Source organism: Hyaena hyaena, unplaced genomic scaffold (genome assembly GCF_003009895.1).
Source record: "Hyaena hyaena isolate Hyena2069 unplaced genomic scaffold, ASM300989v1 scaffold_61, whole genome shotgun sequence".
In the NCBI taxonomy this organism is placed as follows: domain Eukaryota; kingdom Metazoa; phylum Chordata; class Mammalia; order Carnivora; family Hyaenidae; genus Hyaena; species Hyaena hyaena.
In genome coordinates, this window is record NW_024080693.1 from 1,828,724 (window position 1) to 1,846,359 (window position 17,636).

At 41.9% G+C, this 17,636-nt stretch overlaps 1 protein-coding gene across 4 annotated transcripts in view; it reads right to left on the reverse strand.

Annotated features, from left to right (window-relative positions):
- Window positions 1–17,636, reverse strand: part of DPY19L3 (dpy-19 like C-mannosyltransferase 3) — a 78,637-nt gene extending 61,001 nt beyond the window's left edge. Inside the window, exons 1-3 of one of the 4 annotated variants that reach the window (XM_039231915.1) lie at window positions 17,399–17,635; window positions 15,570–15,711; window positions 12,550–12,683 (exon numbers count right to left, since the gene is read on the reverse strand). In XM_039231915.1, coding sequence (XP_039087846.1) covers window positions 12,550–12,683; window positions 15,570–15,672 — 237 coding nt within the window. In that variant the 5' untranslated portion in view covers window positions 15,673–15,711; window positions 17,399–17,635. Of the gene's footprint in view, window positions 1–12,549; window positions 12,687–15,569; window positions 15,712–17,398 lie in introns of those variants that run through there. The other 3 variants (XM_039231914.1, XM_039231916.1, XM_039231917.1) reach the window with 3 other exon arrangements.

Sequence of the window (17,636 nt, forward strand, 5' to 3'; positions counted from 1 at the left end):
GCCTGCTTCGGATTCTCTATCTCCCTATCTGTCCCTTCCTCTCTCACACTCTCTCTTTCAAATGCAAACATTAAAATAAATAAATAAATAGAGTTGCTGAGTTCTGTTAAATATTTTTTGAGGGTCTTTTAAGATAATCACATGGGTTTTGTCTTTTATTCCATTGATGTAGTGGGCTCATCTGGTCTATCCTTAATTTAAGTTACATATGTTACAAGAAAATGATATTAGATTTGTTCAAATGTCTTTTCTTGTGTCTTCTGAAGTAGTAACTGAGCAAACAAGTATATTACTAAATTTCCCAACAATTTCCTCTAGTTTCCTGGTATAAAAAAGGACTCTTTCCTTTTTCATTTCATTTTAGTGGTGCATTTTGCTTTTAATGTGCAACTAGATTCTCTTCATTAGTATTAATTAGAATTTTTAGTTCAATATATATGTGGGATTAGTCTCTGAGCTTTTTTATATTACCTACATCATTTATGGTTGATTCCCATTATTCATAGATTTCTGACTTGCGAATCTGCCTACTAACCAAAATCTGTCACAACAAAACTGACAAAATGTACTTTCTGTGCTTCTGCAGTCATGTGCAGAGCAGTGACATTTTGAGCTGCCTCCTATGCACAGTTCCCAGCTGTGCCCTGCCTCTCACTCCAGCTCTCACACAGAAGCCATCAGAAGACACTGCAGTGAGGGGCAGTGCAGCCCAGGGCCACAAGCCCAGCGCCAGAAACTCTCAGCCCAGGCGGATGGGATTGCAGTCCAACTCTGGTACCTGTTAGTGGGACGGCCTTAGGCAAGTCACTTAACAATTCTGAACCTCACCTTCCTCTTTTATAAAATGAAGAAAATGGAATCTACCAGGAGTTCTTAGAATTTAAGACCTATATGTGACACATATGTGTGCCTGCATGCAGACATGCACGTGCACACCTGCACACATGCAATTTCCCCAGGAGCAACAATTCAGTATTCTAATTCAGTGTTTTCGGGGACTTTTAGAATATAATGCTGGGAATAAGAAAAATTAACTGTAGTTATATTCTGGTCCTCAGTTTTGGTGTGTTATGCCTGATTCATAAAAATAATTTGGAAGTTTTCTTTTTCTTTAGTGTTCTAGAATGGCTGAAATAGTACTGGAATATTTTGGTTCTTTAAGAAGTTTGGTAAAATTCCTCCATAAAATCAACAGGGTCTGCTGTTTTGGGGAGTGCAGGATGGGTAAGTCTTTACTAAGTTTTCTCTATTACATCTGCAAAAATAATTATACATTCTGGGGCCAGTTTTGGCAAATTTATACCCTAGGAAAGCATCCATTTCATCCATTCATCTAATTTGCACTGAATCAAACAAAATAGACCATGGGGCTCTTTCCTGTTTCATGGTCTCTAGAGTTATTTCTGTTACCACATTTCATCATCTCTGCAATTATTTCTTATTTTGGATATTTGACTCCTGATCCTATCTTTACTAACCTTCTTATTTTTTACTCCCCAAATAACCATTCATTTATTAATCATTTTCCTACTTTCTAAGTGATCAATTTCTCCTTTTACCTTTATCCTTCCTTCTGTTGCTAGATTTGAATACTTTCCAACTTCATATATGGAATAATGAATTCATTTGTTTATTCATAATTTCATAACATTTAACACTACAAATTCTTCTGAATACTAGTTTAGCTGTGTTCCATAATCCTGAAACATGGTTTCCATCATTTTTTAGATTTTATAATTTCTATAAGTTGAGTTTTAATGTCCTGTGAACAAAGTTATTTATGAAATACTTTTTCAGATTTCCAGAAAGTGGACTTTTTATTTTTAATTAGTTATCTCCAGGTTTTATTTAAATGAAGGAATAAATTGGGGTGCCTGGGTGGCTTAGTAGGTTAAGCGTCCGACTTTCGCTTAGGTCATGATCTCGTGGTTCGTGGGTTCGAGCCCCGCGTCAGGCTCTGTGCTGACTGCCAGCTCGGAGCCTGGAGCCTGTTTCAGTCTGTGACTCCCTCTCTCTGACCCTCCCCTGCTCACGCTGTCTCTCTCTCTCCTAGAAATAAATAAAACATAAAAAAAAATAAATAAATGAAGGAATAAATTAAGAGAGCATTCTGTGAGTCTATGACCATTATCCCCAAATCAAGAACAAGCCAACTAAGTAGGCACTATCACACTGTGATTAGGAAATACTGCATTTCTGGGTCTGAGATTTTTTTCTAGGGCTTAACACACCCATGTTTTAGTTTAGATCTTATGATTTTCTCTAGGTCTTCTATATTCTCGTTTTTGACCACTTTTTTTTTTATGAACTAAGAATTAAAACTCAATAGTAATGGATTTCTCTATTACTTTCTGTATTTCTTGTAGTTTTTGCTTTATAAATTTTGTTAAGTTATCTGACACACAGTCCTTATCTGTGATCAGCATCTTTCTCACTGAAAAACTGCCCTTCTTTGCCTCATTTTTCTGTCTGAGACTTTCTTTCCCCTTGTTGCATTACTTCGTAAGTCCTTATCTATACCTTAGATCTAATCCTAAGAAACTCTGTTCTGGGAGAATCTTATGCATATAGTATGTGATTTGATTTTGCTTTGTGACACAGAGTTTTCATCAGGTGAGTAAAGCAGACATATCTTTATTTATTCAAAAATATTTTGACATTTTTCTCTAACACATTTTGTGTCACAGCTTTTGTTAATTTTTAGAACAAATCCTCTACTATATTGTCTGTGTCTGCGTGTGTGTGTGTGTGTGTGTGTGTGTGTTTTAATTTCTAAGGTTTATGTTTTTACTGTAGGAGTTACCTTTATAACTATAACTTTGAAGGATGACTTAATTCTTTATTTCTATGGATAATATCTACTGAGTTCCTATAACAACTAATGACAATCTTAAGGAATTTGTATTTCTTCCCTGCCCAAATTTACTTGATATTCTTTTTCTTGGAATTTTTTTATATACATGTTTATCATTTTTAAATGGAACTTGACTTCGAGCTATAAAAAAATAAAGAAATGGATACCTCCACCATTTTCTACCTTCTCTTTACCTTCCGCTTTTTATTACATTGTTATTCTGTTACTATTTCATAGCTATAACATTGTTAGGTGTTACTACATTGTTTACATCATATATATTTTATCTATAAATATTTAGTGCTAGTCCTACAGTTAAATATGTTTGTACTTCACTGATAGCCTTCTGCCATTGTTTTGCCTTTGATCTCTTGGCTGGATAAAGTTTTCCCTCTTACAATTTCTTCAGGTGTCAAAAAAATATATTTCTCAGAATCAAAACAATTTGTAGGGCGTTTTACACAAGATGGGATGACTACATTAAAATGTGTAAATCACATTCTCCTGTGTGAGTCTTCTGTAGACATCATTCATGATTTAAGCATTAAATGTCACCATGGAGAAGTTGGAAGCCAGATTGACTGTCCCCTCGTTTAGGTAAGATGATCTTTTGTTTGGACGTCCAGGGGTTTCTTACTACTGAAGCCCAGCAATTTCATAGAACTATACCCCACCAATGATTCTTCCAGGCCAAGTTTTCCTGAGGCCCATTGTGCCCCTCAACTTGTTGATTCAAGTCATCTTTCATTTTTCAAACATTTTCTTGAATCTTTAAACATGATTCTCCCTTGTTTCATTGTTTTGGTTCTTTTCTTTTGGGACACAAATTATGTGGGTTTGCTGCTGTCTTCCTCAGTCATCAGCTTCTCTCTGCTACTTTAACTGTACTAATTTTATTCCATGTTGTTTACTTTTTTCAGTCCAATATTTCTCTTTCTTTGCCTTCTACAGATTCTAGTCTTCTGTGTGTTGCTCCTAACACCTTTGTGACTGTTATGGTTTTATCTTTTAATTCTACTCCTTGCCTAAGTTCTGCCAGCTCATGTTTTAGTTCTGTTGTCTTCCTGCATTCTGACATCCCTGCTTTGAATTCATCTTCTATAGTGACAAATACTTATTATTTTTATTTATTCATTTTTGAGAGAGAAAGAGAAGGAGGGAAGGAGAGAGACGGCATAAGCAGGGGAGAGGCAGGGAGACAGGAAGAGACAGAGAATCCCAAGCAGGCTCTGCACTGACAGAGGGGCTCCATCTCCCAAAGGTGAGATCACGTCATCAACTAAAACCAAGAGTCAGAAGCTTAACCGACAGAACTACCCAGATGCCCTGTATTGTGTTTGTTTTTTAATGTGACATGTTTGGTCACAATTTTCATGTCTCTGCTATAAATTTTTCGGGGGGATGGTTCTTCATCAACACTTGATTCCTGGTTTTTCTCTTCTAGTTTCCCTGTACAGAGCCTGTGCTGGTTCCCTTCTGTGTGTGGCAAGTTCTTACCAAAGCAGCTACTTGCAGAAAGTTCATGGAAGGGGGAGGCCAGGGCCACAAGTCAGGCCAGCAAGCATTTTCCCTGTGATACAATGTGGTTGACAACAATGAGCTCTTCAGTCTTTTCCTCATTTTTGCCAACCAAGATTGGCCGCCTCAGAGCTGTTTTCTCTCTTTACCCTGGTCTTCTTAAATTCCACTTTTACAAAACTGGCCTGTGTCTCTGATTACTCCTTTCGGCCTGCCTAGCTTACTTCTCTCTCACACCCCAGAGGTCTCCAGGAAAGCTTCCGTCACTGCTGCTCACACCTGGCACATGTTTCCCCACAGAGGACTTCGGTCTCACCCCCCAGGATATGCCGACAACCTTGGAGAACCCAGCTGCAGAGGTTTCCTCTAAAACGGGCAGCTCTGAGTCCTCCCTCCGCACCCTCCATGCTCCTCCGAGGTTCACTGGGTTAGGCGGCCCTTCCTCATACACTGTGGTTCCAGGTCAGAGGCCTCTCTTCGTTCCATCAAAGCTGGAAAATAACCATCCCTATTTCATTTTCCTTAATTGCTTTGGGGTAATTCTACAGAAAGGAAGGAACTGACATCTTTACACTCCCACTTTAAAACAAGAAGTTGAGTAAGAAGCAATTTTAGTGGTTTACCCACACAGTTAAGAACAATCTAACTACCCCACAGTTGGGGAGCTAAGAAACAGTGAACTAACTAAGAGAATAAATTTTCTTTTAAATGTTGAGTTATATAAAAATAATCGGTTCCATAATTGTGAAAGTTTGTATAACTATGTAACTACATATAGAAAAAGCATACGATGTAACATCAGAGGAGTCTGATTTTGATTTTGAAAACTACACTGGAGTCATAAATAAGTAAAATATATAAACATGCAGGATGCAGAATGGAAGGGAAAACTGAAAACTGGCTTTTGTTAAGGGTCATGAGAACTGAGTAATGTTTTTTACTTAAAAGTTTTTTGTTGTTGTCACAATATAGTTTGAGAAGTAAGTGACACAACACATGTTTAGAAAGTAACAAGAATCAATGGTATGTGTATTTTTGGCATCTGCTAAACATAAATCATGACAAATGCGCCGACAGGCTCTGCATCTGTCGGTACCACTATATCCTCTGCCTGAAGGCGGCTTCGGAAGCTGCGTCCCCCCATCCAGTGTCAGCCCAGACCTTTTACAGCAGCCCTTGTCCCTGCCCCCCCCGCCTATACTGCTTCCCTCGCCTACAGAGGGTAACTCTACTCCAAACAGACCACTATTACTCAGCACTGATGTGCTGGGCACCATACAGGTAGCATAGCACATAAGGCATGGCCTTTGAACCCTTTTGGTTTGTTTTGTTTATAATAAAGGGCAGCAAAAAAGCAGGCTGCATTTAAAGGACAATTTAGAGGGGTGCCTGGGTGGCTCAATCGGTCAAGCGTCCAACTTCGGCTCCGGTCACGATCTCATGGTCCATGAGTTTGAGCCCTGTGTTGGGCTCTGTGCTGACAGCTGAGTCTGGAGCCTGCTTTGGATTCTATGTCTCTTTCTCTCTCTCCCCCTTCCCCACTCACACTCTCTCTCCAAAATAAATAAACATTACCAAAAATATTTTAAAAAATAAAGGACAATTTAGAGTTACAGTGTTTGGGCCTTGGAGACAGCGGGATTAAATATGTTAAAAATGCACCTAAAACAGTGCTAAGGACATAGTAGACATTCAATAAAAGACATTTTTGAAAACCTTATACTTTCAATTTCCCAGGAAGGGAAATAGAACACATTTGTTAACACAGTAGGAGAAGAACTTTTTAATTTAAAAAATATGCTAAAAAAAATCAAAACTACAACAAGTTGTCACCTCACACTTGTCAGAACGGCTAAAGTCAAGAACACAAGAAACAACATGCTCTGGCGAGGAGAAAGAGAACCCTGTGCACTGTTGGTGGGAATGTAAACTGGTGCAGCTGTTCTGGAAAACAGTATGGACATTCCTCAGAAAGTTAAGAACAGAACTACCCTACGATCCAGCAATTGCACTCTTAGGGATTTACCCAAATAATACATAAATCCTAATTCAAAGGGATACATGCACTCCATTGTTTATAGCAGCACTATTGACAATAGCCAAATTATGGAAAGAGCCCAAATGTCCATCAACTAGAGTGAATAAAGAAGATGTGGTACATACATACGATGGAGTATCACTCAACCATAAAAAAGAACGAAAACTTACCATTTCCAATGACATGAATGGAGCTAGAGGGTATTATGCTAAGTGAAATAAGGCAGTCACAGAAAGACAAATACCCTATAATTCCAGTCATATGTGGAATTTAAAAACAAAACAAATGATCATAGGGGTAAAAAAGAGAGGCAAACCAAGAAACAGACTCAAGTACAGAGAAGACGCTGACGGTTACCAGAGGGGAGGGCTGGGGAGGGCAGGGGATGGATGAAATAGGTGAAGGGGATTAAGGAGCACATTTGTTGTGATGAGCACCAGGTGTTGGTATGGAAGTGTTGAATCACTATGTTGTACACCTGAAACTAATATTACACTGTAGGTTAACTGGAATTTAAATAAAAACGAAAAACAATTTAAAAATATGCCAAGAAAGGATAGTATATATATTTTTTCTGACCACTTAAATCCAACATCTCCTCCATCAATTTTCAAGTCGCTCTGGTCCAGAATTCCCACGTTCAATTATTAACATTGTTATGATCAGCAACTAATATTTAAAATATCATTCTGGGGGCACCTGGGTGGCTGAGTCGGTTAAGCATCCGACTTTGGCTCAGGTCATGATTTCATGATTTGTGGGTTCAAGCCCCGCATCAGGCTCCACACGGACCGTGAAAAGCCTGCTTGGGATTCTCATTCTCTCCCTCTCTCTCTGACCGTCTCCCATTGTACTTTCTCCCTCTCTCTCAAAATAAACAAATAAACTTAAAAAAAATATTATTCTGAACACATAAACTCTATGATTTGTCTATTTCAATATATTTTTTAATGTTTACTTATTTGGGGGGGGGGGGAGAATGGCTCCATGCTCGCTTAGTGCAGAGCCTGACATAGGGCTCGATCTCACAACTGAGATCATGACCTGAGCCTAAATCAAGAGCCAGTTGCTTACCTGACTGAGCCACCCATGTGCCCCTATTTTATAAGCAATGTTTTTACTCTCTGAATAATTACGATTCAAAGTATTCAGAGATCAAAGTATCTTCATAAAAAATAGCCTAGCCAGGGCACCTGGGTGGCTCAGTCGGTTAAGCATTCAACTTTTGATTTCAGCTCAGGTTATGATCTTGCAGTTGTTTTGTGGGTTCGAGCCACCCGTCAGACTCTGCGCTGACACTTCTGAGCCTGCTTGGGATTCTTGCTTTCTCAATATAAGTAAATAAACTTAAAAAAAAAATAGCCTAGCTATTTTAAATTATAACCCACAAGTACAAAAGGAAAACAGATTTATACTTCTCAAATATTCCCATAATCTCACAATATGAAAATGGTGTAAATTACAGGAGTAAATTTATGAAGGCATATATAAACTCTGAAAATGAGCTTTTCCTTTGCCTAAGTAATGTCTTTGATCATTAATGGCTGTCATCTGCATGGTCTGTTCACAGAAAATGTTCACAGATTTTAAAATTAAGTAAAATGTAGAACTTAGTTCCTCAGTTGCAAAGCCACATATCAAGTGTTTAGCAGCTACTGTACTGACCAGTGCAGAAACAGAGCATTTCCTTCACTGCACAGAGTTCCACGGGACAGCACTGGGTCTACGTACTCTAAGATGAAAAATAAACCAAATGCCCACACAGAGGTATCATCAGGTTTGAGAAATAGTTGAAACATCTGAGGATTCCTCTTGTGATACAGAGGGGAAAAAAGTCTATGCTATAAGCTACTGCTTGAATAAAGAGAAGAGGATGCATCAAGACTGAGCTCAACTGTACATTTCAGGGGATGGAAGTGTTGGTGGAAAGAAACTTGTTAGATTTGAGCATGTTCCTGTTTTATAGCTTCTTCCAGATGGCAGCTGAGGCAGAGACAGAAACTAGCCCAGGGTCTCTTTCTCACTCTGCACACTCCTCAAACAATCTTGCCCACACATCTACACGCTGGTAATATGAAGATGTCCATTTCTATCACAGACGGAACTCCTGCCTCCAGACCTGGGAATCCAGCTCCTTTGCTCCATCACTTTCCTTGGACTGTTTCGAAAGTGATTCATAACGTCTCCAAACATGGATTATCATTTGCTGTCTCACCGTCCCCTGTAAAGAATTTGGCTGGCCTTTGTCCTCGGTTCCTGGGAGGCAGCCAGCAAGTCCTCGAATTTCCCAAGTGGTAACAGCGCTTTGTTGTTCCTCAGGACCACCTCTCACAGTGTGTTCTACGGAGGGGACTCAGGACGGGGACTGGTCAAGCCAGAAAGACCAGGGATGTGTGATTAGCGGGTCGGGGCCTGGAGCCAGCTGACACTGGCCCAACCTCTGGGGAGGAGAGGGAGCTGGAGATTGAATTCAACACTATGGCCAAGGATTTGATCAACCACACCTACATAATAAAACTCCAGTAAAAACTCTGGACACTGGAGCCCAGGTGAGCTTTCTTGGTTGACAACAGGCAACACACGGTCATACACTGATGTGACAGGAGAACAACATACCCTAACTCCACAAGGAAAGGACGATAGAAAGTCTGCGTTTGGGACGCCCCCCCCATACTTCCAATGAGTCTCTGCCTTAGGCTCTGATTTGTATCTCGTTGTTATATTAAAGCTGTCATCATACATGTAATGCTTTCCTGAGTTCTGTGAGTCATTCCAGTGAACTACGGAACCTGAGGGGATAGTGGGTATCCCAAAATTTATAGCCTGCTTGTGGTCAGAAGCCAGGTAGCCTGAGGATCCCCAAGCTTGTGACTGATATCTGAGGTGAGGGCGGTTTTGTCTCAGGCTGTGCCCTTAGCCTGTCAAGTCTGGCTTAACTCTGGGTGGCTGGTGTCAGAAGTTACTCCACGGTCCAGACCTGTTCCTCCCACAGGGTTCATCATCACAGCGAATGGCACGTCCGTCCAATTATTCAGCTACTAATGGGAAAAACCAGATCATCCCTGACAATTCTTCCCTCTCCATCACCATCCACACAAATGATGAATCGATATAGCCTTCTAAACCCACCTTCTAATAAGCTCTGAGTCCATCCACTTCTCTCTTTGGTCTTTTCCTCTCTGACCCTGTTCTCCTTGTGCCCCTGGCCACACGTGCCTTCTCTCCAATACTCGCCTGGATGAGTTTTGTCCTACCTTATGGCTTTTTCGGTTGTAGTTCCTTCTGCTTAGGAGGTTTTCACAGATCTTAGCTTAGCTGTTCTTAGGATTTAAATGTTGATGTATGTCTGGTCTTCAAAATGGTCTGCTTTCCTTGCCAATCTCAAGTAACCTCCCAATAACTATGTCACCTCCCTGCTTGGTTTCCACCACAGGACTTATTATTTCTTGTTCCTGTTTTTCCGTCCTCCTCAGAACTTAGTTCCGGATCATATTCAAAAGCTGTTTTCTCAGGGCCTAGATCTGTGTCTGATGCACAGACGACATGCATTTACTGATATTCACGTACGACTGAACCCACTGAACTGGATCTTCTTGGTGGCTGGCTCCTCCCACAGTGCTGTCCTCCTCAGGTCCACTCCCCACGCTGCAGCTGAGCCATCTTTCTAATGTGCCAACACCAGGACACTGCTGTTCCTTCATGACCTGGCCTTGGTTTACCGTCCCCGTACATTCCCTGTCCCCATCTGTTCTCCAGCCAGGCTGACTACCGCCAACACCTTCATTGCTCTCGACACTCTCGCCTCTTGGAGTTCCTGCATGTGTCCCTTCCCTGTGATGTTCACGTCTCCTCCCCAATTTGTCTGGTTAACCCTTCTCATCCTTCAGGCCTCCTTAACCACCACTTCCTCCAGAAAACCTTCCCTGAGCTTCCAAAATTGGGTTAGGCTCCCCGTCCTCTGTGCTCCAGCAATGCTCGAGCTCTCCCCAGCAAGGTGCTGATTTTGGATGGGCTGTAACTGTCTGCCAACTTGCCTGTACCCTCAAGGGTGTAAACTCCCTGAAGGCAGGGGCCTTAGTTGGAGGTATTGCTACAGCTGAGCACAGTCCCTGCTGGTATACTATAGGAGCTTAATATACGTTTACTGGATCAATTTATTATACTGGAAAATTCACTAGTCTCTGTTATTCTTTCCAAGTTCCCAACGGTGTTTAAATCAATGCCACCCACAGAAGAGGTGCCCAATAAATACTAGGTAAAAGCATAATGACTTCTTTAACCTCGTGAGATTCAAAAGAAAAATCAAGGGTGCTCAGGTTTCTTGATGATGGGGTGTATTTATTTAAGGCTACTAGCAAGGCCACTTAAACACTTTAAAGAACTAAAATTAAAATTTAAAATGAAGTTACATGATCTCTTTTAGCATCTTCTCCTTACTACAGAGATACTAACATTTAATTTTAGCTACATGCCCTCACAGGGATATTTCAGTCTTTATTCAAAATGTTGGTGTTGACAAATAAGTATTAGATTGTTTAGTTATAGGGAATCTGTTTATAAGCACTCCATTTTAAAGAGATATACGTGAAGGGTGCCTGGGTAGCTCAGTCAGTTAAGAGTCTGACTCTTGATTTTGGCTCAGGCTTTGCGCTGAGCACTGAGCATGCTTGCGATTCTGTCTCTCCCTCTGCCTCTCCCTGGCTAGCGCATGCTCTCTCTCTTAAAATAAATAAACATTAAAATGAATGTATGAATGAATAAATAAATAAAGAGATATAGGTGATTGAGATTTTTCTTGACAAGAAAAACTACCCATTGTCCCCGAAAGATAAGAATTATTCTTTGTATCATGATATTTTGTATGAAAATATATACACAGATACATGCTACACCTATAGAGTAAGGGGCCAGGTTCTTAAAATAAACATACTATAAGTTACCCATATAAATTAAATTTGTCATTCAAAGTAGTCTCATTTGGAGACTCATTCCAATAATAGAACCAAAGTTCAAAATATTTTGGAAAACTCTCTTTGAGAACCATTTTTTAATTATTATTTTTTTAATGTTTGTTTATTTATTTTGAGAGAAATGTATATGAATGGGGGAGGGGTAGAGAGAGAGAACCCTAAGTAGGCTTTGTGCTGTCAGTGCAAAGCCTGAGACAGAGCTCGATCTCATGAACCATGAGATCATGACCTGAGCTGAAATCAAGAGTTGGATGCTTAACTGACTGAGTCTCCCAGGTGCCCCCAGAAGTGTTTTAGATTCTGCATGGATTCTTTTGAATATTCACCTGGATGATAAATATTTGACCTCTGAAAGTGAATTTTACCTTTATAAGCAACGAGTCATTAGAAGTCACAGACCTGAACAGGGTCAAAGATGATGACATTTTGGATAAAAAACAAAGTATATTTGGAAGAAGAACACTGGTGATGTAGAAGTTTCCTTGTTTAAATGATCTGCTTATTTTGAAAACAATGGCAACTTAGAAGACATCTAGAAATGTTTAAGAAGAGAAAAAGAGAGAACAAGGAAACTGGTGTTTAAGAAGTCAAAGACCCTCCTGAGAACGTGATGAAAATTATGTCTCCTCCCCCTGCCCTCTAACCATGGCACATATAATCAGAAAGGCAGGAACACACTGAGGTTGTCTATGGAGCCAGATGAAGGCTCCATGGTTTAGAGCACTGGCTCTTGATTTCTTTTTTACTGTGCCCAACAGAAAAAAAAAAATTTATACTGTGACCCAGTTTGTGCATACATACATATAATTAACAGCTACACAAATAATTCTCAACCCTAGTGTATGGGATAATTTCCTCTCGTATCTTATTTTAACTACGAAACATGTTACTCATCATTTTACTGCAACAATTTCGCAACGTACCGTTTGGAAACTACTGGTTTAGAGTTACTGTCCTTTAACTAGAGGAAGTTCATGAAATGAGAAAACTCACTGATTACACAAATTCTGATGTTATTTTGAATCACAAAGTCTTTCGATGCTATAGGCAAACCTTTTCAGAGGTTAGATTCTTTACAGCAAAGCTGCGTTATCTTGGTCATTCATGCACACAGTTAGCTACCGGACATACCGATGAGTAAATCGTGCAACAGTCACAGGACGCCGTACCTTAATATTAGAAAACCATAAGTCGTTTTCATGTAAAGTGGCCAGGTACACAGATGTAAGAAGCCCGATGCAAAGGGCAACCGTTCCACCAACCATAAACGACAGGAGCTTCCATAATCTTCTACTGGTACAACCTTCTGGAAAAAAACAACTAAGTCAGTAAAGAGCGCAGACTTTAGTATTTTTTTTTTAAATATTTTTATTTATTTCTAGGAGAGAGAGAGAGAGAAAGAGAGACAGCGTAAGCAGGGGAGGGTCAGAGAGAGAGGGAGTCACAGACTGAAACAGGCTCCAGGCTCTGAGCTGGCAGTCAGCACAGAGCCCGACGCGGGGCTCGAACCCACGAACCGCGAGATCATGACCTAAGTGAAAGTCGGACGCTTAACCGACTAAGCCACCCAGGTGCCCCAAGAATGCAGACTTCATTAGTTCTACTTCAGACTGTCAAGTCCGCTAAGTTCCAACTGCCTGTCATTGGTGAAGCTTGCCCTATTCTCAGCAGTTAGGACCTCTTTTCTGTGACTCTGGAGAGCTGTTTTCATACTTCATTACAGTTTTTACCTGACAGGATCTAACTGCTCACATATCCGTTTTGCCAGAAGTTGTGCGCTTATTCATTACCTTATTTATCTTAATAGCTAGGGTCTGTGTTTGACATAGTTTAATAACTGTAGTTTAACTATGAAGTTTGTTAAGTGGAGGAGTAAGTGGGTTGCATATCTGGTATAGAAAGTCTTTTAGATCATCTACATGTAATTTGTGATGCACTCATTAAAAGCTACCAGAAAGCTTTACTACTTAAAATTCAAAAACCCATTGGGGGGAAAATCCATCATAATTCATGTTAAAGGACACATAAACTAGGAAAAAAATATTTAAGGCACATATAAGAAAGTTTAAGTATCCTTAATACAGGATGAATACTTTCAGGATTAAAGAACATAAATATATCAGCTAGAAACAGATTACAGAGACAAACAGGTAATGCAAACCAAAGAAAGGGCCAACAGACAAAAATATTCACACTCATTAGTATTAAAGAAATGCAAATTGAAACGAGCTGTAGTTTTTTACATACTGATCAATTTGATAGCTTAAAAATGCTAACGCTGTTTTAATAAGGGTACAAAGTATGAGTATTTCACTTTTTTCTTCTTTTTTTAAAATATGAGTATTTTTCAAACACCGCGGTAGAAGAATAACGTGGCAGCTCTCTGGAACGCAACACGGCAGGAAGTAGGAAAAGCTACCAGAGAGCATACCATTTGACCAGTAATTCCAAATCTCGGCATATACCCCAAATTAAAGTTTTAAACAAACATTTGGCCACAGGGACATTTATCCTAGTTCTGTCTGTAAAGGTGAAAGGTGTAAAACCACCTATTCAACCAGGAATTAAATCAGTTATGCTATAGCCACACAGTGACCACATCAGTAACATTTTTAAAATACATTGACTGACTTGTGATATGATAATAACATAATAAAAGAAATGTAGCAAGTTGCAAAATAGCTAGGATCCCAAGTTGTTGCTGGCAGGTATGTCCAGGCAAGACCATGATTTCAACAGCAAGATCAAGTTTCACGGGTAACAGTCCTGGGATGGGTTTGTTTGTGGGAGTATCTCCCCCCTCCCCTCCCTTTTTTTTTTTTTTGCTTTTCTTTAGGTTTTTTTCTGACATGAATAAATACTGCCTCAGTAAAATGAAGAATCCTCAAAGTTAAGTTTTAATTTTAAAAAAGGCAAATTTGGAGGCATCTGGCTGGCTCAGTCGGTTCAGTGTCTGACTCCTGATTTCAGTTCAGGTCCATGAGCTCATGGTTCGTGGGATCGAGCCCCATGTTGGGCTCTATGCTGGTGCAGAGCCTGCTTGAGATTCTCTCTCTCTCTCTCTCTCTCTCTCTCTCTCTTTCAAAATAAATAAATAAACTGGGGCGCCTGGGTGGCTTAGTCGGTTAAGCGTCCGACTTTCGCTTAGGTCATGATCTCGCGGTTCGTGGGTTCGAGCCCCGCGTCGGGCTCTGTGCTGACTGCCAGCTCAGAGCCTGGAGCCTGTTTCAGTCTGTGACTCCCTCTCTCGCTGACCCTCCCCTGCTCACGCTGTCTCTCTCTCTCTACTAGAAATAAATAAAAACATAAAAAAAAAAAAATTAAAAAAAAAAATAAATAAATAAACTTATAAAAATAAATAAAGCAAACTTGAAGTTATACTGTGTAAGTCTTCAGGACGTATTCTATCTTGTCCACAACTACTAGTAGTTGGGTTGGACAGAATGACTTCTCAGCACAGATTAATTTTATTTTATAAAACTGCTCCCCCCAGATTACTAGCTCTCGCTGATAAGAATTAACATGGCTGCAATTAATGCAAATTCTGTCAGATATCCAAAATGGTTGATAGACAAGGAATTTTTCATGCTTAGTTTTAAAAATCCTTGACCATGCTTAGTTACAAAAGCAACTCTGGAGTTGGGAAATTCATACTAAAGGTCACCTGATGTACACTTAGCAAGAATTGTCAGCATTATGTAAACAACTTACCAAATTCTGAACACCACCATCCCACAAACCAAAGGAGAAAATTTTAGGAATTCAAATAAAGAATGAAAAAAATGTTTGATTCATCTCTCAGTACCTTAATGAAATGAGAAAGTCACCCAAGCTAAGACTGTCTAGAGTGAACAGCATACACAAACAAGAAAAATTAGAAACGGACTAAAATCTGAACCATGGGGTAAGCATTACTTTAGAAAGTCAAAGTGGCAAAACCAGAACCCACTGCACAGATAGCTGAGAAACAAGGGGTTCTAATCACAGCTCTTTGACCTTTTATCTGGTCACAATGGTAAAATGAGTTTCAAACTGCAATCAAATCATCTGTCAAACTGAAACGTCAGGGTATTAGAACAAATTTCCTCAAATATTAGGGCTCACCCAATTTTTATCCTATCTGAGAGTGATCTTTTAATATGCAGAAATAAAAGCAATCCAAAATGCTGCTTTAATTTAAGTCACCTACCAGATGGCAATTTACTTTCCAACTTCACATTTGCTTCTTGTGCTGCATAATCATCAGGAACTTCTGTGGTTTTTATTCCTTTTCTTTGTCTGATGGATATCATGGTGTCAAAGACTTACGTGCATCGTTCTTCCAACCACTCCTACAAACAACATCAAAGTAAACTGACCATCCATATGCCAGGACCCTTTCCCCAATACACCCCCTGCTCCTCTGTGACTTGAAGCCTTGTCCCTGGCTTCGCACGCCCTCCCCCTTGCCCGTCAAATCTTAACCAGCCTTCAAAGCTACTGTCCAGGCACAACACAAATATTTACTTAATACCTATTAGTAAGAGTTAAGAATGCAGGTAAGCATCCCAGACAAGCCCTGCCCTTCCTCCACGAAACCTTCCTCTCTTGGTAGTGCCAGCTGCTGCTAATCTTTCTCCTTCCTAAGCCACTGCAGTTACCATGCAATTGGTCACATAATTATGCAGTTTTATATTATGTTCCACAGTTCCATACCACGTGAGAGGTATTCAGTAGTAAATCTGTTGATAGCCTGATTCCCAAGAAGTGAAATCCTGTTTTGTCTTAGGCATCTGAATTTTAATACCAACGTTCTTTAAAACAATTCACACTGGAAGCTTTACGAATGTGCCTGAGTGGTGATGGCAGCGGGGGTGTGCCAATCAGGGCAGCTGCTATCCCAGGGAGCGACAGTGGGAGTACAGGCAAGGTGCAGGAGCCTGGTTTGGAAGCAGCGAGTGGGAGGCGAGGGAGTGGTGGCAGTGAGTAAGCTGGCTCCGGTCCTCCGGAACATCTTGCTTCACTCCTCTGAATAATGAACAGCGTTCTACTAATTACTATTAAATATGACCAGTTACCGGACACGATTGTTTGGACAGTTTATTAATAACTAAACAACTTGCTCTATAGAAGGAACAATCCAACCAACATTATACAATGTATTCATTCATACCGAAAAAAAAATGTGAGACGCAAAACAGTAAAGTACAAGCAGTGAAAATGAATCTGGAGCAGCGAGGCAGGAGAAAGGAGCGTTAGGCAAAGCCGTACTGCATTAGATGGGCTAATCCCCCAGTTGTCTTCTCCTAGAATCAGGTCCTTCCTAAGGGCTCGGGAGGAGTTGTAAATATCCCACAGCAGATACACTCTAACAAGTCAGGACAGAAGGGCAACAAATATTTCCGTGCCAACTGTATCTCAGGCGTTGTGCTAATCGCACCAACCGGGAAACAAAAGTTTCCCTATAATGAAAGGGAATGCCATGTTCAACGTTTGCAAAGGGAAACGAGAGCGATGCTTGGCCTCTACTCGGAAGGACCACCACGCACGGAGCGACCCGGCACCGCAGGGCACGACACGGCTTCCCGCCGCACCCCAGCCTCACGGCGCCGAGTGTTCCCCGCGGACCCCGAGGGGCCGGCTGCGGCCGCCCAACTTCAGACACTTGCTCCAGCTCGGCAGAGCCGCGCGGCCGCACAGGCCAGCACCAACCAGGCCCTCCCTCCGCCCGCGCGGCCGGAGCGAGAAGTGGCCCGCGAGCGCCGGCCCGCCCTCGGCAAACTTCCTCACTCCCGCCCCGCCACCCCCCCGCCCCGCAGTCCGCGCGGACCGGCGTCCCCCACCCCGGCGCCCCAAGACACCGCGGGGCCCGGGCCGCGCCCCCCGACTGCGCGACGCGGCGGGGCGACCCGCGGGCTCCCGGTGGTCGCGGCTGATTTGGTGGAGCACCGCAAGGCAGGGCGCAGCCCGACCAGCCGCCGAAGCCTCGCAGCCGCGCGTCCGCTCGCGCCGCCCGCGGCCCGACACGCAGCCACAGACCTGCGGCCTCAGCCGTCCTGGCGCGCGGCTCCGGGCGGGGAACGAGGCCGGCCGGCCGGGGGGCGCCGAGGGCCGCGGGGGCGGGGCCGCACCGCTGCCCGCGATGCAGCGCGAGGACAGCGAGGATCAGGCAGCGGCCACCAAGCAGCGGCGGAGCCTTGCGCGACACCCGAGAAATGGGGGACTGGGGGGCGTCCGCGGCCCCGAGGAAGGGGCGCGCCAGGGAGGCCGGGCCGCC